Source organism: Eurosta solidaginis, chromosome 4 (assembly GCF_040869045.1).
Source record: "Eurosta solidaginis isolate ZX-2024a chromosome 4, ASM4086904v1, whole genome shotgun sequence".
NCBI classification, from domain to species: Eukaryota; Metazoa; Arthropoda; class Insecta; order Diptera; family Tephritidae; genus Eurosta; species Eurosta solidaginis.
The window spans coordinates 67,948,693-67,974,977 of record NC_090322.1 but is presented as its reverse complement, the minus strand read 5'-3'; the positions used below and the strand labels follow the sequence as shown (position 1 = coordinate 67,974,977).

Genomic DNA, 26,285 nt, shown 5'->3' with positions numbered 1-26,285 from the left:
ATTTCTTGGATGGCGGTGATGTCATATTTTGCTTTGACGAGGACATCAACCAGCCGGGCATCTGCACCAATCCCATTCAGGGAGCGGACGTTCCAGGTGCATGCCCTCAATTCATTGTCCTTCAAACGTTTGCCATGGTCGTCATCAATAGAGTGTATTTATGCGAGGCTTTTTGTTATATTTCATTGGAGTATGGTTTTACGTGGCGGGTCCCAAGCCCAATGCACAACCCGCTCAGCGGGGGTGAAAATATTACATGCACGTTTATATAGCGAACCGCTTGCTCCAAGACAGACGCTGCCGATGAGATCTCCCCCGGCTAGCCCTTAAACCGATTATGTCAGAGTTGCCTAGCCAGGTTGTCGCCTTCTCACATTAGCTCGCCGCTAAACGGATGTTTAGCGGCTACCCAGAGGATACTTGGCCGCAAGCGACCGGCAGTAGTGAGCTGCTTGAACCGCATGCAAAAGAATCGCTCTGGCCATTCCCAGGTGAATGGCGGTCAGAAGCTTCCCCACATTCGTGGACTTCTACACACGGCTCCACCCTCCGCCTAAAATTGGGGATGTTTTATTTGGGGACTGTACATTTGAGAATTTTCTAAGGAGTTTTGTGTTTCGAAATCGGACTTTTGGTGACTTTGAGCAGTCCAAAAAAATAACACATAGCCGATCCAACTCCGGCTACGCGGTATATAGTTCTTCTGGGCAGAACACGTATCTGGTGTAGGCGGTCTTCGGTTTTGGAAGTTTTTGCACAAGGCCGCCTACGTAAAAAGTTTTCTGCGGAGAAATATTGTATCTAGAGCAGCCGATGTTGGCTATATCAATATATTGTCAATGTCCCCAACAACTCGATTCCCAAACACAAAATATTTTACGTAGAAAAAACTCCCCAAATGAAGAATCCCCAAAACTATATTCTCAAGTGAGGAGTCAGTGCAGAATACAATCGTATTTTCACAATAATAATAAGCCTAAGAGAAAGATTTTCTGGGGATAATTACCTCCGAAGGCTCTGGGGAATGTTATCGATGTTGATGGTCGTTTGCCGGATGCAGATCCGGTACGTTCCGGTAACAAGCACCAAAAAGGTACTAGCCCGACCATCTTGGGAACGATTTGGTGTGACCACATGAAACCTTCCCGCCCTCCGACTCCCTAAATCCATGAGGAACTTGGGGTCGCCAGAAACAGGATTCGCCACGGGTAGGTGAGGTTGACAACTGGGTGGCGCTACACAACCCCTTGAATCAATTTGGTATTTTAATCACCTCCATATATATTCTAAGCCACCTAACCCACGGAGGATCGGCTAAGGGTAATTTTTTGAAGCGTCAAATTCTGAAAAATGCGAATAGTATTTTCATAATAATAGTAAGCCCACTCAGAATGTTTGTCTGTGGAGAAGTGCTGTGGATCGCATAACCGCGTTAGGTGCTCTGCGCAGGAAAACTGTGAAACGCGCAGGAATACCGGTCACTAATTTGTGATCTGGGCCGGGACAGATCGCAAATATAAAAACTACAAAATGATTTACCAAAAACGCTTAATAAATTATAATTTCCTAAAAGCTAAAATTAGCAACGAAAAAATTCAAGGTTCAAGAAAAAATTAAAAAAAAAAATCGGTTGAAATGTGCCGCCACTGAGATTCGAACCTCCGCATTGTGAGTTTTTCCAAACAAGCTGGGAGCGCCGCCTTATGATGTTCAGTCACAACAACGCACAATGTTAATTTGTCCAAATATAATGTTATATTAATTGCTTTTTTTGCCAGCGAGCCTGAAAAAACGTTCCATGGCGGACCATGTAGGTCGTGGAAGTTTATTAGCTAATTTGTACTTTTTTTAGTTGGTTTGGCATTTATACTTCTGGCGCAGTACATTTTTGACACTACCAGAGAATTACAAACACAAAAAGATTAAATGCGTGTATTTGTTTGTATGTATGTCACCCTCCCGTCACGCTGTTAATTTGTTATTTGTCACTGAACTAGCTTACTTTGTGTTGTTGCTTTCTATGCAATTCGCTAATCTACCTAGCGTTTTACATATTTCCACTAGCTTGCAAAAAAGCGCATATAAGCCGTCATCCAGTGAGTTTTACAGCACCGGCTCACGCTCAATTCTCACGGGAATGCTCTGGATCATTGTGAGACTTGAGAAGCAGATGTCGTGAAATTTTCGCACCCGTGAAATGTGATAGGCAGATGTCGCCGCTGTTTTTCATTTAACTCATACGGCGAAAGGCTAAGCAGCGACATCTATTAAAGGCAGCGTTGCCAAACTAAAAAGTAATTAACAAATTATCTGGCTCACAAATTGAACCAGACTTCTATCTGGATATATCTGGCTCAAATCGTTGTTGTTGCATTTACATACAAAATTATTTATCTGGCTCAGGATCTTTGCCACCGGATGATGGCTAATTTATCTCGCTCAGGATCTTTGCCACCGGATGATGGCTATTATTTCTTGAATGGTGAGTTTTGTTGTTTTTTTGTGCCCTCGCTTACTGAATACCGAAATCATCTCAAGACAGAGTTTGTCTCTAATGGGTAATCTCAAATTTAGAGACTAGAGATGAGACCGAATTATAGTATTCAGCTGGTATCTTATGTGTCTCTCAAACACAAACTCTCTGTTCGTCAACTGTTTTATGCAAAATATCTCTTAACAGAAATTCAATTTTCAATATTCGCTTTCGGATTATTGATACCGACACAAACCCGCGTATTTCATATCTCTATGGACATTTTTGGGCGTGCTTTAGCTGTAGATCATAAATATCAAATATAGAGTTTGGCTTTGGTGCTATTAAAGTGAAAAATTGTAGCGAACAGCTAATTTCCAATACGCGAAAATAGTTTCACAACTTGCTTTGCTGATTCCTAGATGCAGCACTTACAGAACATAAAGATTAGCGTCGACAACCTTAAGGGCATGTCGAATTCGAATACTGTTTATACATGTGTTTTGAGTGTAATTGCATTGAAACAAAGCGACTTATGCGCACATACATATAAACGTAGGACATATATGTCATTATAACTAAAATTTTTATTACTATCTTCACTAAATTTTAGTAACAAAATAGTTAGTGGGAACAGCTTGAAGAGAAAATATTTCCACTACCACTGAATTGTTTGGTTGTGCAATGCCCAGCTTTGCTGTATTAAAGCATATGAAAGTAGAATAATTTTCTCTGCTATACGGCTGCCAGACAGACAGTAAATTCTACAATTTATTACATTTTATCAGTTTGCTCCATGTCACGTATTCAATAAAAAATTAGTCGACCCAACCTCAAAACTATGTTTAGTAGGTACATTAACAAGATATGCAAACGGTGGGCAAAGTACTTAACCTAAAGTTTGCGCGAATTTCGAAAGATCGACTTGACTGGCATCCGCTAAGCCAAACGATATTTCTAATTGAAAGAAGGCCAAGTTTGAAATGAAAGACACTAATAGCATTAATAATAACATTTCCAATATAATACATGCCCAGACTCTGAACTCGCTTATTGTGTTGAGAAATCGCTATTAACTAATTAAGTACTTCAGAGTTACGTGCATTTCTTTTAGCAATTTTTTTCACATTTGTTTTTTTTTTTTTAGACTTTATTCAGTTTAAAAAAAATGTGCTAAGGATTTGAAAGTTGCGTATTTGTAATAACATTGAAGTATATTGTAAAAATATACTTCACAAGTTCGCAAATACAATGATGCAGACCATTTGCACTAAATTCTAAACTGCCTTATATTCTTTAGGTTTGCAATACTGGGTGCTCTATTAAGTAATCAACACAATGTTATAAATCTTGCCAACTATCAAGAGTTGCTTCAATTCGTATCAACTATATTGAATATTTCTTCGAATGCAATGACATGGCGCAGCATACGTCGTTGTTTGAATGCAATATTAATATTTGAAGAAAGCGATGTTTCTAATCAGAATAATGCTTATGTCACTTGCTGTAAGCCGATTTGGAACAAAATAGTTAACTTCTTAATATCCGAATCATCCGAAAATAATGATATTATAAAAGAGAAACTACTTTTACTGCAGTTACTAATAAAGCGAGGCAAGCTATCATCTGAAGCAAGTAATAATTTAATTCAATCTATTATAACTAACAGCATTTTAAGACGAGACGAAGCTTTTGAAACTATACGGCAAATTTTAATAAATGCTGATATATGTGGAATAGACAAAACTTCCAACACTGTTGAAAAGATATTAATTTGGGCATATGAGTTAAATGATAAAATAAACGCTCGCAGTATTTTACTCAATATTACGCCAGTCGATATTAAACTTATTAACGATACCTGCGCAATTGCAGTAACGAATTTCTTAAATGAACAACAAATATTTGCATCTTTTGCAAACCAAGATAAAACTCAAAATCATTGTATAAATATGATTCAGTATAAATATAATTTTAAATTTATCTGTTTGGAGGAGCATGGTAAACTTTTGAAAACAACGCAGCAATTGATTCAACCATCGTGCAACTCCACGAAAGTACTAAACAATTGTTTGTTTCAGAATACTTATGAGCTACTGATGCGTAGTGTTAATATAGAAATTTCAAGAGAAACTACATGTTCCAGTATTGTTAAAGATATGGGATCCTTGTATAAATTAGCAGACCTTTTGAAAACGTTCTTGTACTATGAAGTATTCACGAAACAAAATTTAAGCCAGTGTCCACTAATTAAACGTGTTGGATTTTTTCTAAGTCATATGGAGGTATGTATTTATGTATATACACATGTTAATTTCTTAATTTCTCCCCTAGTACTTACTATAGGCACACGGTTAAAAGTTTGAGTCTAAATCTAAAACTTTTTTGTACTACAACAAAACAAAATTGGTTTCAAATTAAGCTATTACGAGTTTAATGACAAAATGCGCACTGCACTTGATTTTTAGTTAAAACGTCACTATTTAAAATTGAAATTAAAATATTTTCTGCATTTAAAATCAAAAAAGTGCATGGTCCCATATATTATTATTTGGAAGTTTAATTTTTGATTAAATTACTTAAATTACTTTTAAGATAATGGCATTTAGCGTGTAGCGTTGGTTTTTCGCGAAATGCAACTGCCAATAATACAAGATTGGTGGCCACCAGTACAGACATTCTAAAAAAATACACATAAAGTGCAGTAAATGTTCAAATAACATAATACATACCGATTTCACACAGAGGATTAATGAAATAATTAGTAAATTTTTCTACACTAAAGCGGTTTTTGAATTCAATCTTCATACAAAATACAAATTCCTAATTATCTCATTATTGCTTTATTGAATGGAGTCAAAAATAAAGTACGTTGTGCTTGATGGGCCGGATTTTGTGGTCAATATAACAAATATAAAAAAACCCAAATAAATCAAAAGTTTTATTTTCACTGCACTCGCAGCAAGAGATAATATAGCGTTTTAAAAATAGGTACATATTTGGTTAGGTACAGCTTCTATGAGTATTTGCACATGCATTTTATTTTAATTGCCTTAGGCCCGGTTTTTCAGTAGTTGGTTAAGCTAAGCTTAAACTAATTTTGCTTACACTCTAGTCAAATTTAAACTCCCCAGCAGTTTTCAGTTACAGTTTAAGGCCGTCTTTGGGGTTGGCTTTTTCGTGCGGCAGCATTGGGTTTTAAACGGTTTTATTTAGCTTGACTTGACAGGCTGGCTGGCCGGCACGAATTTTGTAATTGAAATTTAAGTAACTTCCCGATAAGCTACAAGATTGAAACTAGGAATATAGTTCAGAAGCCGATGACAATTAAATAATAAGAAAAAACTCCGATAGGTGGCGCATGTATCGAAATATTTCAAAAATCGTATTTGTGATCCGATTTGGTTCATATTTGGAACACATAATCATATTTGGAACACATACATGAATAGAAAGCGACCTGTGAAAAAAATTCGCCGCTAGGTGGCGCAAGGATCGATATATTCAAAAAAATCGTAGTTTTGGTCCGATTTGTTCCATATTTGGAACACATAATACATACATCGATAGAGAGCGACCTATGATGTCCGATAATATATAAGACCAACTGAACCTTAATAAAGTTTTGCTGCGCCTCACATTTGTTGCTCGTAAAACTTGACCAATATATTTACTTATTTTATCGGAGATGCAATTTAGTTAATAAAACACACTTTTACTCGTCCACAATCAATCTATATTTCACAACCGGAAGTCGACCATCCTCTTCTTCATCTCTCTTTGTATTCTCCTTTTACAGAGTTGCCTTAATCTTCAATATCGTACATTTCTTAATCTAGTACCTAATCTAATACAATTCACTATTTGTTCAGAGTTACCATCTTACACTTGAAAATACTGTAGTAAAGGAATCTTACACTTGAGTCCAGTTAAATAACCACAAGTTGGGAACTATCATTTTTTCAAATTAATTAATAGTATTTTTCGCTTCATAAAAAATTCCCTGTTTTGCTGAGTACATTATGATTCTCAAGTTGATCCACTGTTTCGAAACAACTCTTGAGATGTTAGAAGTATACTAGTTATCAAAATGAACTCTAATGGTACTCAAACCCAATTGCTTATTGGGTATATTCGACGCCATTTCGAACGAACGCAAATAACTGGTAGGTTAACTGAAGTTTAACCCTGCCAGATCGGCCGCTTAAGCTCAGCTTAATCTTCAGCTGAAGTAGACTGAAAAACTGCAGAATAAGTTTAAGCCTAGTTTAACTGATACGCTGAGTTGAACTTGTACAGAAAAACCGGGCGTTAATAGGAGGAAACGGCTGCTATCCATTTTAACTATTTTTTCTAAAAGCGTAATATTTTTTCGGTGCTGCTGACTGATGTTCGCATAATAAAGCAAGTGGCTCTGTGTGAAAAGAAAAGCTTAATTATTTCATTAAACAAAATTGTGATTCGTTTAAGTTGTGTGTGAAATCGGTATAAGAAATATCAATTATATTTGCAATATATCTGTACCTTCTTCTTAAATTTTTAAATCTCACTACCAGAGCTACCACTTTATTTTTTAAATTCAATAAATACCTAACAAGTGTTGTTAAAACCAAGCAGTGAATTACTCAATCGACAATGCAACCAATAATTGACTACGGAGAAATCTCGATTTTAAAAACGGCAAAAGTTAGTTAGCTATAGTTTGTTATTCTAATGCATTTTTGTCGTTTGTCATTTTCTTATTTATATTATTTTCTTTGAATTTGCAAAAAACCGCTCATTTGATTATTTTTTTTCTGTATTCAAAGTTCCAAATTAAACCTTTTTGATTTAGTTTTAAAACAACTATTCAATTTGTTGATTTTTTCATTAAAATTTTTTTTTTTTTTTGAAAAATTGATTAAACCAATGAATAGTTTAAAATTTAGGCTCATATACCTAACCGTGCATGCCTTCATTGTAACATTAAGTCAAATCTATTCCCTTAGTCGTTTAATTGTAAACGGCCTTTTTGGAATAATGTATCTAGATACTGTGCACTGCATAACTTTGTATACAATTATATTCAAAATTTGTCTATTCTTTATTCATAGTTTCAATTAAAAAGCAACGATCCAAAAAGTATAGAACGTATTGCGTTACTGGAAATTTTACAGCACTTAGAACAAGTGGTGAAAACGTTTACTTCAAATACGATCCTAACACAATTTCTGGAGGCACAGCCACTAGAGGAGTTAGTTAATTTTTTGGGATCGAGCTTATCTCATAGTGGTATGTATTGAAATAGTATATTAAATAATTACTGCATGGACCTATGCCTGGGTTTGAGGTTATGTGATATTTACACAGTTCACAGAAACCAAATCCACAAAAATAGGGTCAACTCGCCGTTCATAAAATACAATTTGTATCACTTAACGGAAGGAAACATGTTTCTAACGTATCAAAATTTACATTAATCCTATTTTAAAAATTATAGAATTACAAACCGCGCAAAATATTATGAGGTGGGTTTGGTCAAAGGCTGAGGTATGCTCAAGTCAACCCAGAGTCGGATGGAGGTCCCACTTCCCCCACATAAATAAATACACAGTAAATTAGTGCTTTGATTTCGAACACACACACACAAGCGGCTCTCACGCTAAAATATCCACAACCTTGAATCCAGCAGAGAGAGAGACAGAGATGTTCCCTAGGTAGTGTCGCTGAGAATATATTATAATCCAAGGACGACGGCTCTCCGCAGAGATAGATAGAGTGCTAGCTAGCGGTGGCTCAGATGGTGAAGACGACGGTGGCTCTCACCAAGGGGTGACAACGGCGGTAGTTAGGATCACGCCCGAAGAGATGGGGAAGGATGGGGAAGGCGATGATGATGTACCTAAGGCGAAGTGTCTAAGTGAGAGTTTACTGACTAATTGGACTAACAACAATATATTGGCTCGGGTATTCGGCTAGGGTAGTAGGGGAGTTTGTCCCGCCGCAGGCGTTGGGACGTATTCCCCTCTTACCCGAGCCGTATATCGGTGCATTACCCTTCCTCTGAGTAATAGGGGGGGAGGGGTGAGCCCCGTCTTACTCAGAAGAGATGTCGACAAAATGTTAGGGTTGCCTAATAGGCCGGGGGGGGGGGGGGGGGGGGGGGAAGTACCGTCGGCAGAACCGACCTTGTAACTTTACCCCCCGTCGACCCAAAGGGAGTCCCTACAATATATTTATATTGGCTCCGGCAGTCTGCCAGGGTAGTGGGGGAATCCGCCCTGCCACTGGCGTTGGGACGGGTTTCCTTCCACCTGAAAAGGCTGCTCGTGCATTACCTTTCCAGTGAGTAATAAGGGGTGTAAATCCCGTCTTACTCACCGGAAATGTGGGTAAACCGGCAAAGCGTCCTATAGGCAGGGGGGCGTACCATCGGTGGAACCGATCTTGTAACGCACCCTCCTAACCCAAAGGGCACCCCTTGTCGACCGCCAATGGCGGCCAGCACGCACTCCACTTACCTAAGGCGAAGTGTGCCTGGTGTATTCCGACAAATCATTTTATTCATATGTGTCTATGAACACATTGGGAATTATGCTCGCATTGTCGCGCACAGCCCGCCAAGAATGAAAATTCCCAAGCATTGTGCGTTCACCATCGCTGGCTTGCCTTGTGCTTGCGCGATGGTTGTTGGGCCAGTATGTATGTATATGTATGTCGGTACATACAATACTAGGGGTGGCCAGTAAATGGAAAATATAATGTTAGGGGTGGGCGCTAAATGGGAAATAGATACTGTGGCGTAGCATTTGCTACGTTACAGTCCCCCTCCTACTTCGGCGGACGAAAGGTTGTGGTATTCTAGGGTTTTGGCTCGGAGGCCTGCACTACCATGGGCAGAGCCCAGGTATATTTTACCATCGGTTGAATCCGATGGCTCGGCCGACATGTGTGGATGTGTGTTCGTTGATGTTTTTATTATTATAATTATGATTTTTTTTTTTTCAACAATAATGTGTACATTTCATTTGTGTTTAAATTTACATTGCAATTACGAAATTCATTTTAAATTTACATTTTAAGATTAAGCTATATACATATGTACATTTTTAAATTACATTTTAAATTTACATTTCAAAATTAAGGTATGTACATTTCATGTATAGAAAACTTGTCAAACTACGTCGGACCTTGCTTCCCCTCAGCCAGCGAATCGTACCATCTTGGAGTGTTCTTTCAACTTGATTTGATTATGGCGTGATCTTCGTCCAGCCTACGCGCCGTGAAACACCCTTTGCGTTTTAGCCACAGTCCGGCAAAGAAGTCTGGGGCTCGGTTTCCATTAGTAGTATCGTGTGGCTCTCGGTTTGGTGCATACGGTATAGTGTCACCAGCGGTTGGATTGTCGCATACGATGGCGTTTAGATGGCCGGCTATTAATGGCGGGCCCCAGAATGTCTTAGCGTCCAGTATTCGTTGCTTATTAGGCGGCCACGTTACTGCGCCGAATGGAGGCGGTTCTTTGGGCATGTCATCTTTTGTTCGTGCTTCTCTCGGCCCGACGAAGTTGCGGTTAGAATTTATTTCGGCGGTTGATTAGTGTTGGGCCGTAATTGTGGCGAACGCTATTTCTGGTAGTTCCTGGTGCCATTTCCGATGGTCTTGTTTCGTACGTTGTGCCACCCTTGTTTTGATAACGCGATTAACGCGTTCGGTAGGATTTTTGTGGGAGGCATACGGTACTGTAAATCGGTGGGTGATGTTATGATCCCTCAGGATTGTTGCCGGGGCGTTAGTGACGAGTTGCTTACCATTACCGCTGAGGAGGATGGGTAATAACGTTGTTTTAGTGGTGTGTTGTGTCTGTGTTCTGCGGCAGTTTGGCCCTTTTAGGTGTGTGGATGCTTTTTGATGTGTTTGTATGAGCTCTAGGTGTTCTCTCTTTCGCTCTTCATTGAGGTCTTCCGCTTCTCTTATGTAAGGCAGGGTTACGGTTAATTTGTTTCGTCCCTCCCACAAATTGTCATCCTCCCAGCAGCTCCTTGCAGCAGGACTGCTCCATATTCTCTTACTCCGGGAAGGCATTGAATCCAATCCGGGTCCGTCTCCTGACCCCGGTCCTGAGAAATGGTTTTGCTGCATCTGCCGGAAAAGAATATTTTTAGGACGGTCATTCTCTGTTCAGTGTGTCTCGTGCAAGGGATGGTTGCGTTGGACAGGTTGTTCTGGGCTTAATCCCAAAACCCGACGTCCACGTAACTTTTATAAATCTTTTGTGGCTCCTTGCTGTTCACGCCCAAGGGCGTCCCGTAGTCTACTCCTAAGCGCCCCCCCCCCCCCCCCCCCCCCCCCCACTACCATCCAGCAACCCCGCTGCTCAGCAAGCCACAACAAGTACCCGCTGCTACTCGCGCCCCACGGCGCCAACAACTCAAACAGCTGATACCACTCATAATTACTACCTTCCGCCCTCTTTTCCGGCAGCAATCGTGCAGGTCAGGGAAACAGACTCTTAGTCCCTACCTCCGTTTGCACCGTCTGCCAGCACAGAATATATAGGTTTGCGACATCGAAGGCAGGAGCTGCATTGGGCGGTGCAACTTTCCTAGATGTTCTGGTCTCCGCGACAGCAACCCCCCGACGGGTTTCATCGAGCCATGTTGGCATGTCGCAAACCCAAATCATCCGGGTACCCCAATGCTTGCCCAAGGACGCCCAGTCCCAGGGCCACAACAGCAATTGCGTCCTGGCCTTCCACAACCCAGGCGTAGTCACCCGTCACTTACCCCCAGAGTGGCGGCGCCTTCCCTTATGCACTTCAGAATTCTGCAGTTAAACTGTAATGGAATAACTGGGAAGATTACGGAGATAGTCGATTTCATGAAGCGGCACAACATCCGCATTGCTGCGATTCAAGAGACTAAACTCACAGCAAGATCTGCATTGCAAACCTGCTCTGGGTATAATTTCCACAGGAAAGACCGCGAGAACGGAAATGGAGGCGGTCTCGCGTTTATCATACACCACTCTGTGCAATATTATATATTTGATCCTGGCATCGACCGCAGGGACAATGTCTTAGAACGTCAAGGCCTATCTGTCCGGTCAGGCGATGCAAACCTAGAAATCATCAACATCTACATCCCTCCTGCCACCTGTTGCCCCAGTAGATACCGGCCTAATATCAGGGCCTTACTCACTGGCAACAATCGCATTATCTTAGGCGATTTCAATGCCCATCATGATCTATGGTATTCAAACTTGCGGGCGGAGAGTAGGGGTGATATGTTGGCGGATCAAATAGAAGAAACGACGTTCTGCACAATAAACGGAGACGCCCCCACACGTATGGTAGGAAGCTGTCACAACTCGCCAGATATCTCAATCGTGAGCGCAGAACTCGTAAACTGCGTCAACTGGCAGCCGATGGTAACATTGGCATCCGACCACCTGCCCATACTTATTTCGCTCGAGCGTACCGCCGACTTCATCGTCACTGAAAAACGCACTTTCATAAACTTCAAAAAGAATATAAATCCTTTACAGAAAGCAGCTTTGCTGCCCTCCCTATCCCGACTGATGCCCGCCAAGGGGAACGTGCCTTCCGTAAGGTCATTGAATCCGCCTCGGCACATTTCATTCCCGCCGGGAGAATTCCCGAAATCTGGCCCCACTTCCCGGCGGAGGCCGCGAGCTTAGCGAGGGAACGCGACCTTATAAGACAGCTTGATCCAGGCGACCCCCAAATAAGGGATATAAACCAACGCATCAGATTGCTTGTGGACGAACACAAGCGGGCGAAATGGGAAGAGCACCTAAGAGGTTGTAACCTCTCTACCGGTGTAGGTAAACTTTGGTCCACCGTAAAGTCCCTATCGAATCCGACTAAGCACAAAGGCAAAGTTTCCATCGCCTTTGGCGACAAATTGCTGTCGGACGCGAAAAAATGCGCGAGCGCTTTCTGCCGACAATATATAATGCATCATACAGTCGACAAAGATAGACGGGGAGCCAATAGACACGCACATAAACACAAATTCAGCGCGTCACCAATCACCATCACCGCTAAAGAGGTTGAGGACGCCATTTGTCGTGCTAAACCATCCAAAGCAGTGGGCCCAGACGGCATAGCCATGCCGATGCTTAAAAGCCTATGGAAAGAGGGTTTCAAATATTTAGCGCATGTCTTCAACCTGTCTCTTTCCACATTTGTCATACCCGAGAAATTGAAAATGGCCAAGGTGGTCCCGCTACTAAAGCCTGGGAAACCAGCTTACATAGGTGAGTCGTATCGTCCGATATCTCTCCTATCGCCAGTGGCAAAGACGCTTGAAGCCATTTTGCTCCCTTATTTCCAAGCAAATTTGCAGCTAGCCCCTCATCAGCATGGCTTCAGAAAACTCCATAGCACTACCACCGCGCTAAATGCCATTAGCACCCAGATAAATTGCGGTTTAAATCAATACGCCCACCATAGAACAGTACTCGTAGCGCTAGACCTATCAAAAGCTTTTGATACGGTCAACCATGGCTTGTTACTGCAAGGCCTGGAAGGGTCTACCCTTCCCCCATGTCTTAAAAGGTGGACTGCAAATTATCTGGGTAGTCGGCAGGCATCGGTGCAATTTAGAAACGAAACATCAAAATCAAGGAGAATTAAATAATGGGTGCCACAGGGTGGTGTCCTATCCCCACTTTTGTTTAATTTCTACATATCTAAGCTACCTTCACCACCAGAAGGAGTCACAATCGTTTCCTACGCCGATGACTGCACAATAATGGCCACAGACCCAGGCCCAAAGATCGATGCGCTATGCAATAAAATAAACGGCTACCTCCCTGATCTCTCCAGTTTTTTCGCCTCGCGAAGCCTGGCATTATCACCGACTAAATCTTCCGCGACCTTATTTACAACATGGACGTCCCAAATGTCGACCATTTTTAACACCCACGTCGATGGCACTACGCTACCGACTGTCCTACACCCCAAAATCTTGGGTGTGACGTTTGATCAGGATCTACATTTTGGTGAGCACGCAGCCGCAATTGTTCCGAGAATTCAGAGCCGTAACAAAATCCTCAAATCCCTCGCTGGCAGTACCTGGGGAAAAGATAAAGAAACGCTCATGACTACATACAAAGCAATTTGCCAGCCGATTACGTGCTACGCGTCACCCATATGGTCGCCAAGCCTAAAAATCACCCACTGGAAGAAACTAAAGGCCTGCCAAAATACATATCTCAGAATCGCCACGGGCTGTCTTCTTATGTCCCCAGAACACCATCTGCATAATGAGGCGAGAATACTCCCCATCAGGGAGAGAAATGAGATGCTGCCCAAACAGTTCCTGTTGAATACCCAGAAACCTGGGCATCCCAACAGACATCTGATTGATGAACCAGCACCGCCTAGGGGCTTAAGGAGTCATCTCCGTAAGCATTTTGTGGAAATACGGCACCTGAGAACCCAGCCGTATGAAGTGAAAAAACACAAGCAGGTCCTTTGTGAACTCCATAAACAGGCGTCGGACCTTTATGCCGGGAATTGCCCGGTGAATCCAGTACTTAAAGAAAATTATCCAAAACTCGCGGAAGAGGAACGCATACTCCCCAGGGAAACGCGTGTCACTCTTGCTCAACTTCGTTCTGGATACTGTAACAGGTTAAACTCTTACCTATCCAGACTCAACCCCGACATACAAAATGTATGCCCCGCTTGCAATGTGTCCCCACATGACACCAACCATCTCTTCAATTGTAATGTGGAACTAACGCCTCTAACACCCCTTTCCTTATGGTCTACCCCTGTTGGAACGGCAAGTTTCCTTGGACTCCCGTTAGAGGATATTGATGACAATTTGTGATCGGTCGTGGCTATTAGGTGGGGCGAGCATTGCTACAACAACAACAACAACAACAACGGGTGCGTTTGCCTTCGTTGGACCGGCTGGGGTAAGGGGCTTTCCATCCAGTGAGACGGAAACGTTGCGCTTTGCCAAAAAATCCATAACCGGGATAATACTCTCGGCCAAATTAGGGATAACAGATACCAACGTACTGTCTGTTTGACCATTGTATTTGACCTTGACCTGGTAGGAGTGGGTGCTCGCAATGCATGATTCGTCGGCGAGTTCACGTTGCGACGATTGGATAACGGTGGAATCTTTCGTCGTTCCAGATGCCTTCTTACGGCTTCATTGATGTATGTCGCGGTGGCCCCGGGTCGATCAGGGCGCGGCACATCAATCCTTCGATGGACACCTGTAGGTAAAAATGTCCGTTATCTCCCTTCCCTTTGGCTACGGATGATAATAGTGCGGGTGTTATCAGATTATTTCGGTTCATTCCGTAGCATGCACTATCCCTGGAGAACGTTCCGTCTCGGCCGCATCTAGAACAAAAAAGTCGTCTTTTGCCGGTGCATTGGAAGCGGCGGTGGCCGCGCTTCTTGCATGTTGTTGTTGTTGTAGCAATGCTCGCCCCACCTAATAGCCGCGACCGATCACAAATTGTCATCAATATCCTCTAACGGGAGTCCAAGGAAACTTGCCGTTTCAACAGGAGTGGACCATAAGGAAAGGGGTGTTAGAGGCGTTGGTTCCACATTACAATTAAAGAGATGGTTGGTGTCATGTGGGGACACATTGCAAGCGGGGCATACATTTTGTATGTCGGGGTTGATTCTGGATAGGTAAGAGTTTAACCTGTTACAGTATCCAGAACGAAGTTGAGCAAGAGTGACACGCGTTTCCCTGGGGAGTATGCGTTCCTCTTCCGCGAGTTCTGGATATTTTTCTTCAAGTACTGGATTCACCGGGCAATTCCCGACATAAAGGTCCGACGCCTGTCTATGGAGTTCACCAAGGACCTGCTTGTGTTTTTTCGCTTCATACGGCTGGGTTCTCAGGTGCCGTATTTCCTCAAAATGCTTACGGAGATGACTCCTTAGGCCCCTAGGCGGTGCTGGTTCGTCAATCAGATGTCTGTTGGGATGCCCAGGTTTCTGGGTATTCAACAGAAACTGTTTGGTCAGCATCTCATTTCTCTCCCTGATGGGGAGTATTCTCGCCTCATTATGCAGATGGTGTTCTGGGGACATAAGAAGACAGCCCGTGGCGATTCTGAGAGCAGTATTTTGGCAGGCCTGTAGTTTCTTCCAGTGGGTGGTTTTTAGGCTTGGCGACCATATGGGTGACGCGTATCACGTAATCGGCTGGCTAATTGCTTTGTATGTGGTCAAGAGCGTTTCTTTATCTTTTCCTTAGGTACTGCCAGCAAGGGATTTGAGGATTTTATTACGGCTCTGAATTCTCGGAACAATTGCGGTTGCGTGCGCACCAAAATGTAGATCCTGATCAAACGTCACACCCAAGATTTTGGGGTGTAGGACAGTCGGTAGCGTAGTGCCATCGACGTGGATGTTCAATATGGTCGACATTTGGGGCGTCCATGTTGTAACTAAGGTCGCGGAAGATTTAGTCGGTGACAATGCCAGGTTTCGCGAGGCGAAAAAACTGGAGAGATCAGGGAGATAGCCGTTTATTTTATTGCATAGCTCATCGATCTCTGGGCCTGGGCCTGTGGCCATTATTGTGCAGTCATCGGCGTAGGAAACGATTGTGACTCCTTCTGGTGGTGAAGGTAGCTTAGATATGTAGAAATTAAACAAAAGTGGGGATAGGACACCACCCTGTGGCACCCCTTGTTTAATTCTCCTTTGTTTTGATGTTTCGTTTCTGAATTGCACCGATGCCTGCCGACCACCCAGATAATTTGCGGTTCACCTTTTAAGACATGGTATTGCAGTAACGAGCCATGGTTGACCGTATCAAAAGCTTTTGATAGGTCTAGCGCTACGAGTACTGTTCTATGGTGGGGGTATTGATTCAAGCCGCAATTTATCTGGGTGCTAATGGCATTTAGCGCGGAGGTAGTGCTATGGAGTTTTCTGAAGCCATGCTGATGAGGGGCTAGCTGCAAATGTGCTTGGAAATAATTGAGCAAAATGGCTTCAAGCGTCTTTGCCACTGGCGATAGGAGAGATATCGGACGATATGACTCACCTACGTTAGCTGGTTTCCCAGGCTTTAGTAGCGGGACCACCTTGGCCATTTTCCATTTCTCGGGTATGACAAAGGTGGAAAGAGACAGGTTGAAGACATGCGCTAAATATTTGAAACCCTCTTTCCCTAGGTTTTTAAGCATCGGCATGGCTATGCCGTCTGGGCCCACTGCTTTGGATGGTTTAGCGCGACCAATGCCGTCCTCAACCTCTCTAGCGGTGATGGTGATTGGTGACGCGCTGAATTTGTGTTTATGTGCGTGTCTATTGGCTCTCCGTCTATCTTTGTCGACCGTAGAATGCATTATGTATTGTCGGCAGAAAGCGCTCGCGCATTTTTTCGCATCCGACAGCACCTTATCGCCAAAGGCGATGGAAACTTTGTCTTTGTGCTTAGTCGGATTCGATAGGGACTTTACGGTGGACCAAAGTTTACCTACACCGGTAGAGAGGTTACAACCTCTTAGGTGCTCTTCCCATTTCGCCCGCTTGTGTTCGTCCACAAGCAATCTGATGCGTTGGTTTATATCCCTTATTTGGGGGTCGCCTGGATCAAGCTGTCATATAAGGTCGCGTTCCCTCGCTAAGCTCGCGGCCTCCGCCGGGAAGTGGGGCCGGATTTCGGGAATTCTCCCGGCGGGAATGAAATGTGCCGAGGCGGATTCAATGACCTTACGGAGGGCACGCTCCCCTTGGCGGGCATCAGTCGGGATAGGGAGGGCAGCAAAGCTGCTGTCTGTTGCAGATTTATATTCTTCCCACTTTCCTTTTTTGAAGTTTATGGAAGTGCGTTTTTCGGTGACGATGAAGTCGGCGGTACGCTCGAACGAAATAAGTATGGGCAGGTGGTCGGATGCCAATGTTACCATCGACTGCCAGTTGACGCAGTTTACGAGTTCTGCGCTCACGATTGAGATATCTGGCGAGCTATGACAGCTTCCTACCATACGTGTGGGGGCGTCTCCGTTTATTGTGCAGAACGTCGTTTCGTCTATTTGATCCGCCAGCATCTCACCCCTACTGTCCGCCCGCAAGTTTGAATGCCATATGTCGTGATGGGCATTGAAATCGCCTAAGATAATGCGATTGTTGCCAGTGAGTAAGGCCTCGATATTAGGGCGGTATCCACTGGGGCAACAGGTGACAGGAGGGATGTAGATGTTGATGATTTCTAGATTTGCATCGTCTGACCGGACAGATAGGCCTTGACGTTCTAAGACATTGTCCCTGCGGTCGATGCCAGGATCAAATATATAATATTGCACAGAGTGGTGTATAATAAACGCGAGGCCGCCTCCATTTCCGCTCTCGCGGTCTTTCCTGTGGACATTATAACCAGAGCAGGTCTGCAATGCAGATCTTGCTGTGAGTTTAGTCTCTTGAATCGCAGCAATGCGGATGTTGTGCCGCTTCATGAAATCGACTATCTCCGTAATCTTCCCAGTTAGTCCATTACAGTTTAACTGCAGAATTCTGAAGTGCATGAGGGGTGACGCCGCCACTCTAGGGGTAAGTGACGGGTGACTACGCCTAGGTTGTGGAAGGCCAGGACGCAATTGCTGTTGTGGCCTTGGGACTGGGCGCCCTTGGGCAAGCATTGGGGTACCCGGATGATTTGGGTTTGCGACCTGGCAACATGGCGCTATGAAACCCGTCGAGGGGTTGCCGTCGCGGAGACCAGAACATCTAGGAAAGTGGGACCACCCAAGGCAGGAGCTGCATTGAGCGGATGTCGCAAACCTATATATTCTGTGCTGGTAGACGGTGCAAACGGAGGCAGGGACTAAGAGTCTGTTTCCCTGACCTGCACGATTTCTGCCAGAAAAGAGGGGGGGGGGGGGGGAGAAGAAGACGGCGGCAGGGGCTGGTGCTCAGCATTGCTATCAGCTCTACTACGAAGGTAGTAGTTATGAGTGGTATCAGCTGTTTGAGTTGTTGGCGCCGTGGGGCGCGAGCAGCAGCTGGAAGGTAGTGGGGATACGCTTAGGCGTAGACTACGGGACCCCCTTGGGCGTGAGCAGCAAGGAGCCACAAAAGATTTATAAAAGTTACGTGGACGTCGGGTTTTGGGATCAAGCCCAGAACAACCGATGTCCGATGCAACCATCCCTTGCACGAGACACACTGAACAGAGTCTGACCGTCCTAAAAAGATTCTTTTCTGGCAAATGCAGCAAAACCATTTCTCAGGACCGGGGTCAGGAGACGGACCCGGATTGGGTTCGATACCTTCCCGGAGTAGGAGAATATGTAGCAGTCCTGCTGCAAGGAGCTGCTGGGAGGATGACAATTTGTGGGAGTGACGAAACAAATTAAATGGGGTCACACTGAAATGACAGTCCTTGGTCGGGAAAAATCCCGAGTCGCTCCGGTACATAGAACCGACTGCCTTGGGAAGCGGCGTTTCTTGCATCGTAACGGTTAGTGAGTATGGACAGGGAGTGCGTTATTTGATCATTCTGCTCCTCCAGCTCCTCGATTACTACTGTGCTTAAGCTATGTGCTAACAGTTGGCTCTGTTTGGCTTCTTCGATTCGCAGCAGTTCGTACTCGTCGGTGAGCTCCATAAGCTGCTCTATCGTTTGGAACTCGCCCCGTTTCACAAAAAGTCGATATTCCACCCGCCGTTAGGCCGTCGTATATGCGTTCTAGATGATCTTCCTTGCACAAAGTCGGGTGGCGGCGAATCATCGTCTGGAGGGCGAGGATATAGTCCTTGGCGTTTTCTCTGCTCGTCTGTTTTCTTTGGCGAATAGCATCCTCTAGCTGGCTAATGTGTCGCTTCGTCAAAAAGAATTTTCCGGCTTCGGAGCGGAACTCAGCCCATGTGTGTAGTCGTTGTTTTCGCATGCGGAACCATTGAAGGGCTTTGCCACGCAGTATCTCTGGAAGGGTTGGGAGGAGTTGATCTGGCTTAATCAGATAGCATTCTGCCAGTTCCTCAATCCTTTCCAGGAAGTCGTATAATGTCTCACCTCCAGCGTAATGTACATCCCAGCGGCGGACTGTGTTCAAGACCTCCGTGTTACTTATGCTGCTCTGTTCGCGCTGAGGGGACGTCCCTTTGATTGTAACGGTCGGCATAGCTTCGTGCGTAGATGTGACTGGCCGGGCCTCTTCAGCGGCGATCTCCATCTCTACCTCTCTAAAAAGATTTTCTGTTGACTTACGCTTGCGTTGGTCTCGGACGTATGCGCTGAGTATGCTGCGCAATTCGGCGACGGTATGTCCTTCGGTGTAAATTCGGTAACGTTTGCATTCTTCGATTAGCCTCTCCTTCTTCAGCAGGTAAATCCAGCATAGAGGGTCGACGTTGAGCGAGGTGGTGATGGTTTCGCTTATCTTTGTGTCAATTGTTGGTTGTGTGTTCAGTGAACCCGTTCCTACAGTGTTGGTGCTCTCGTTGGTTTTGGCATAGTCGCCTGAGGAGATGGGTCCCTGCTCGGGCGCCATTTATGAGGTGGGTTTGGTCAAAGGCTGAGGTAAGCTCAAGTCAATCCAGAGTCGGATGGAGGTCCCACTTCCCCCACCTAAATAAATACACAGTAAATTAGTGCTTTGATTTCGAACACACACACAAGCGGCTCTCAGGCCCCGTCTTACTCAGAAGAGATGGCGACAAAATGTTAGGGCTGCCTAATAGGCCGGGGGGGGGGGGGGGGGGGGTGGTGGGAGTACCATCGGCAGAACCGACCTTGCAACAGCGAAGATCCTAGGTTCACGCCCCGGGCAAAGAAACATAAAAATTTTAAAAACAAGGTTTTTCAATTAGAAGAAAATTTTTCTAAGCGGGGTCACCACTCGGAAGTGTTTGGCAAGCACTCCGAGTGTATTGCTGGCATGAAAAGCTCTCAGTAAAAAGACATCTGCCTTGCAGGTCCCGTCCCGCCAAATTGTAGGAAAAATTAAAAGGAGCACGACGCAAATTCGAAGAAAAGCTCGGCCTAAAATCTGTTCGGAAGCTATCGCGCCTTTAATTTTTTTTATTAAAGTGTATTTTCCCTGAATCGCAAATGGGAAGAGAAGCTCAGCCTAAAATCTCTTCGGAAGTTATCGCGCCTTACATTTTTTTTATTGAAGTCCTTATGTTCCTTTGTTGATTTTCCGACCGGGTGGATAAATGATGTATATTGGAACGATTCTCCGTCATCCTTTGTCAAATTTGGTTTTGAGACAAACCGGTTTCGGCGTTGTGCCATCATCAGTGTCGATTTTCGTTCTGATCTGTTGTTGTCGTTTGTCCTGTATTTTAGTTCGTAGATACATGAGCAGGTATTGTCAAAATTGATGCTTGTGTATATTTAGTTATGTGTATGTGCTGTGTGTTCATTCAGAACCGGGGGTGGTTTACTAATCGATTTGTGTGGCCGACTGGGGTAGGTAAAAATCCGTGATTTTAGTCGTTGACCTTTTTTGCGGGTTTGTTGTTTTGGTGTGTTAATTGTTTTGTGTTTGTTTGTTGTTGTGTGTTTGTCTGTTGTACCTGTGTGATTACTTTGTTTCTTGTAAACAAGGTTTAAAGGCTCGAATATTGTGTCAGTAATTGTGTTTATCTGTTCGTTTATTATTCTGCCGTCGAATGTTTTCTATGTTTTCGAGTACGTTGAGGCGTCGGTCTTTTGCTTGTACGTAAAGAACCCTAACTGTTTTACTGATGTTTGCTGGGGAATATTCATTCTCGACCATGTGATTCGTGAAGTTAGACTCTGGTATAATGTTTGGATTCCGTATTTTTTTGTTGTAATCTCTAATATGTTTTCTGAACCTCGTTCTTATTTGCCGTCCTGTTTGTCCTATGTAACTATGCTGACATCCGCAGGTAAGCTTGTATACGCCGTGGCTGCTAAACGGATCCTCTGAGTTAGTGTTAGTTCTTAGATTTCGCCCTAGATTGTTCGGTGTTTTGAATGCTGTGTTAATGTTGTATTTTTTAAAGAAGTTTGCCAATTTATATGTTGCCTTTCCAGTATATGTCATAGTCGTCCAGCTTTTATTTTCCTTTTCATTATTTCTTTTTGGTCCTCCATTTGTCCTGAGCTTATCTACTAGTGCTTTTTTATATCCGTTGTTTGCAGCTATATTATATATGACCTCAAGTTCTCTCTTATATGCCTCTTGTGCAAGAGGTGTTCTTTCAAGTCTATGTACCAAGTGCCTTAATGCAGCATTTTTATGCTGTTGGGGGTGATTTGAGGTTTTGTGTATTATTGTGTCGGTGGCCGTTGGCTTTCTATATATGTCATAGTTAAAATCTTTTGGCTTCTTTATCAATATTTATCGTGAGTTGAGATAGTTGATTCCTCCGTCTTTTTCGGTTTCTATTGTAAATTTTATATTTCCGTACTGCTTGTTGAGGTACTCCAGTACAAGCTCTTCGTTATAAGTAGTTAAAACGCATATTATGTCATCCACGTATCTAGCATAAAATGACACACCTAATTTTGACTTAAGCTCCTGTATGTACTTTTCTTCCAGATTTTGCATGAAAATTTCCATAAGAATTGCTGATGTGGGGCTTTCCATTCCAAGACCGTTTGTTTGTCTATATATTTTATTGTTGAATTGAAAATAGTTTTGACGTAAAGTGGTTCTTAGCTTATTTGTGATGTGCATACTTGTCACTTTGTTTTTTGTATTATGAACTATTGTTGAGCTATGTCCAAAGTCTCCAATAGTGGTATAGATGGGTATAAATCTTTTATGTCAAAAGATACCAATTTGCTGTTCCTTGTTAGCTCTACGGTCTCAAGTCTCTCTATTAGTTCTGTTGTATTAGCTATTGCATATTCGTTCCTTAGCTCCAGAGTAGCTTTCAATGACGTTTTTAAATATTTGGACAGTTTGTAACATGGTGCCGATTTAAAATTAATGATGGGCCTCATTGGCGTGTCCGGCTTGTGGATTTTTGGTAGCGCAATCAGTGGAGGAGCCGAAGGGTTCATTTGGACCAATCTATGTGCCATGTTAGAATCTACTATATTTGTTGCATTTTTTATAGCAACTTTGATTTGTTTTTGGTATTCATCTGTGGGATCCTCTCTCATTATAGGACATTTCATTTCTTTTCGATTAGCACCGTGGTGTTTCCTTTGTCCGCTTTCGTTGTGACAATATTGTTTCTCCTTAGTGTATGCCGTAGATTCTTTATTGTGTTCTCCTCTGTATTCGATTTTTGTCCTTCCTGTGCTTTCACCTCCTTTTTTATGATTTCCCTGCATACGTGTCTTGCGTGCTCCCGTTCTTACTGTGGTATCAATGATATTGCGATCTCTGCATCTACAATCGCTTGCTCCGTTTATCTTACTGTATTTTGGTCCATGATATTGTGCTTCACGCCCTTTTCGAGAAGTTGTGCCTCTTCCTTGGTAATGGCCACTGTTGTGAGGTTAACGAACTTGTTGTGAAAGTGGTGAGTTTTTTGGTTTTGGTTACCCTCTCGTCGTCCTGCCAGTCTGTCCAATTTTCGGTTCGGCGACCTGTATTTTTGTTGTAGTTCCTGATCGACTTCTGTGCTAATGCGGTCGAAACATTCCATTAATGCAGCCGTAGGTAGTTGTTCTGCCAATCTTAAATGGATAGATAATAACTCGGCATTTATCTCATCCTTCTTCGAGTATAAGCTTTCCAAATCATATTTTTAAAAATCCTTTTCCGCTTTTCTAACTGTTTTCCTGCTAGATTTAATATTTGCTTTTATTGTTATTTTAGCGACTTTTGGAGTAACATTCAATTCCAGGCATTGTTTGTTGAACCAAATGCTCGCCTTTGCTTTATATATATATGACATATACTAGAAAAGCAACATATAAATTGGCAAACTTCTTTAAAAAATATAACATTAACACAGCATTCAAAACATCGAACAATCTAGGGCGAAAACTAAGAACTAACACTAACTCAGGAGATCCGTTTAGCAGCCACGGCGTATACAAGCTTACCTGCGGATGTCAGCATAGTTACATAAGACAAACAGGACGGCAAATAAGAACGAGGTTCAGAGAACATATTAGAGATTACAACAAAAAAATACGAATTCCAAACATTATACCCGAGTCTAACTTCGCGAATCACATGGTCGAGAATGAATGTTCCCCAGCAAACATCAATAAAACAGTTAGTGTTCTTCACATAAAAGCAAAAGGCCGACGTCTCAACGTATTCGAAAACATGGAAATCTACAAACAGAAAATTTTCGACGGTAGAATAATAAACGAACAGATAAACACAATTTCTGACACAATATTCGAGCCTTTAAAACTTGTTTACAAGAAACGAAGTAATCACACAGGTACAACAGACAAACACACAACAACAAACAAACACAAAACAACAAACCCACAAAGAAGGTCAAACGACTAAAATCACGGATTTTTTCCTACCCCAGTCGGCCACACAAATCGATTAGTAAACTACCTTCGGTTCTGAATGAACACACGCACATACACATAACTAAATATACACAAGCATCAATTTTGACAATGCCTGCTCATGTACCTACGAACTATAAATAAAGGACAAACAACAATAACAGATCAGAAAGAAAATCGACACTGATGATGGCACAACGCCGAAACCGGTTTGTCTCAAAACCAAATTTAACAAGGGATGACGGAAAATCGTTCTAATATACATGTTGTTGTTGTTGTTGGTGTTGTTGAAGCAGTGCTTCGCCCCACCTAACAGACGCGACCGATCACAAACTGTCATCAATATCCTCTAACGGGAGTCCAAGGAAACTTGCTGTTTCAACAGGGGTGGACCATAGGGAAAGGGGTGTTAGAGGCGTTGGTTCCACATTACAATTAAAGAGATGGTTGGTGTCATGTGGGGACACATTGCAAGCGGGGCATACATTTTGTTTGTGCTGGCTCGTCAATCAGATGTCTGTTGGGATGCCCAGGTTTCTGGGTATTCAATAGGAACTGTTTGGTCTAATATACATCCTTGTGTTCCCTGAATCTGAAAGCAGATACAATAGAGGTACGATAGAGCAGGCATTGCATGCAGCTCCGACAAGACTGTATTTTATTAAAAATATTCAAATACCATTTGAAAGTTCAATAACTTGCCTTTAAAATTTCTCTTATATATTGATATATGTAGATCTTTTGGTACTTCGCGTTCTTGATCATCACGAACAAGAAATATATTTGTAGTACACTTAAAGGTAGGATTTTTCTATTAGCCTAACAAAAGATTAAGCAGTTTCCATTTTTCTTCTTTCTTTTGACTTCAGTGCTTGCTTATATTAATTAACTATCATTTTATTTTGAACGCCCGTGATCTGAAAGTAAAACTGCATTCTCATTCTCTGCTTTTTACATATAAATAATCAGCCCAATTCTGCATTTCGACTTGGATTGGAATTTTTTCGATTTGGCAATTTTGGTATTCTGTGTTCCAATCTCTTTCGATCCAACGTCGAATCGTTCGATTTTGCGTATTCTGCATTTCGATCGTAGTTCCGTTTTTCTAAGTTGCAAATTAGTTGGCGGAAAAATATTTTCTTTTTATTTTTTTATTAATTTATAACAGAATTTTAACAAAAATGTAAGTAAAACTTGTTAAGAAACGTAGAAGGCTTTATGATGATTGCTTTTTATATGTTTCCAGGTCAAAAACAACATGTCGATGTCGAAGTCCTTGGACGTATTTGCCCCGAAAAAGTATCTAACACATACTTGAAAGCATCCTTGTTAAGTCGAAAGTTTTTTTTGAACCTAAATAAGAAAATAAGTCATTAAACTTTACCACTTTTGAGTTAAATTTCTTACAATTCGTCACTCATCTCAAATGGATTACACAAATCTCGCAATATTTGCCTTTCCATTCTCGCCTGGCAATTTTCGTATGCGTTGCTTTCCAACTCCATAAATAATGCCGCGGCTATTGATTCCATTATAATATACAGCTATAATTTGTGTCTGTTCGTTGGGTCCAGTTATATGCCAAAGCAAGCTGCCGGCGTAGAGGAAGGTGAAGCGAAAACGTAAACAATCCTTGCGGAAAGAATAAATAAACCTTTATAAAGTATTTTAGACCAGTGCAATGAAATTAGCATCCTTAAAATTCAGAAAATGTCAACTATTTTCGTGCAGGAATCCGTTTTAACAAAACTTGGTGGCTACGGCAGGGAATTGGCCAAAAGAACGAAAAAAACACACTTACAATTATTGCCCCTATTACCGTTTACAACTCAACTTTGTTGCGTTGTAATTAAAACAACTCAACTTTAAGACAACTCAACTCCCGTTTGGTATTACGAGTTACAACTTATTTCAGTTGAAGTTGAATTGAGTTGCCAACTTCAGAAAGTGATGATTTGACAGATAACTGAACAGCTGATCAATTTGTGGCGGAAATTTAAGCATTTGCAAAAGTGATTTTGTTAAAAACAGGATACCCAGGAGTAGTAATTAGTATCAATGGGACTCATGTTCGCATTATTTTACCTATTTTGGCTGCATCCGAACTGCGGCCAACCTCGTCCAACTTCGGAATGTCGCTCCATAGAGTCAAAAAATTATTCAATGTAATCTTTCGTTTAAACGTTGTTTTTTCCATACAAAATTGTTGTTTATTGTTTGATTAAAAAAGGTTTAACTACCGGCTTTCAATTTTTTGTTTTTATTAGGTAACGTTTTATGAGACCGTGCACCATTTAACTCTTATAAAAGGTGGTACTAAAAGACGTGTTTCGATCTCCGTTTTTAGGATTCGAAACCGGAAATTAAAAATTTTATTTCTGTCGAAAGATATTTACAAAAACTCA

General features: G+C 42.5%; 2 protein-coding genes across 11 annotated transcripts in view; one reads left to right on the top strand and one right to left on the bottom strand.

Annotated features, from left to right (window-relative positions):
• LOC137249931 (uncharacterized) overlaps nucleotides 1-26,285 on the bottom strand; it is a 281,596-nt gene that overhangs the window by 135,150 nt on the left and 120,161 nt on the right. The gene's annotated exons all lie outside the window — the stretch shown is intronic.
• tefu (Serine/threonine-protein kinase tefu) overlaps nucleotides 1-26,285 on the top strand; it is a 261,095-nt gene that overhangs the window by 129,970 nt on the left and 104,840 nt on the right. For all 10 annotated transcript variants that reach the window (XR_010952623.1, XR_010952624.1, XM_067782012.1 and 7 more), the window contains 2 exons: nucleotides 3,774-4,758; nucleotides 7,567-7,744. Coding sequence is in view for 8 of the 10 variants with exons in the window: in XM_067782012.1 (XP_067638113.1) it covers nucleotides 3,774-4,758; nucleotides 7,567-7,744 (1,163 nt within the window). In the remaining 2 variants the exon portion in view is untranslated. The remainder of the gene's footprint in view (nucleotides 1-3,773; nucleotides 4,759-7,566; nucleotides 7,745-26,285) is intronic.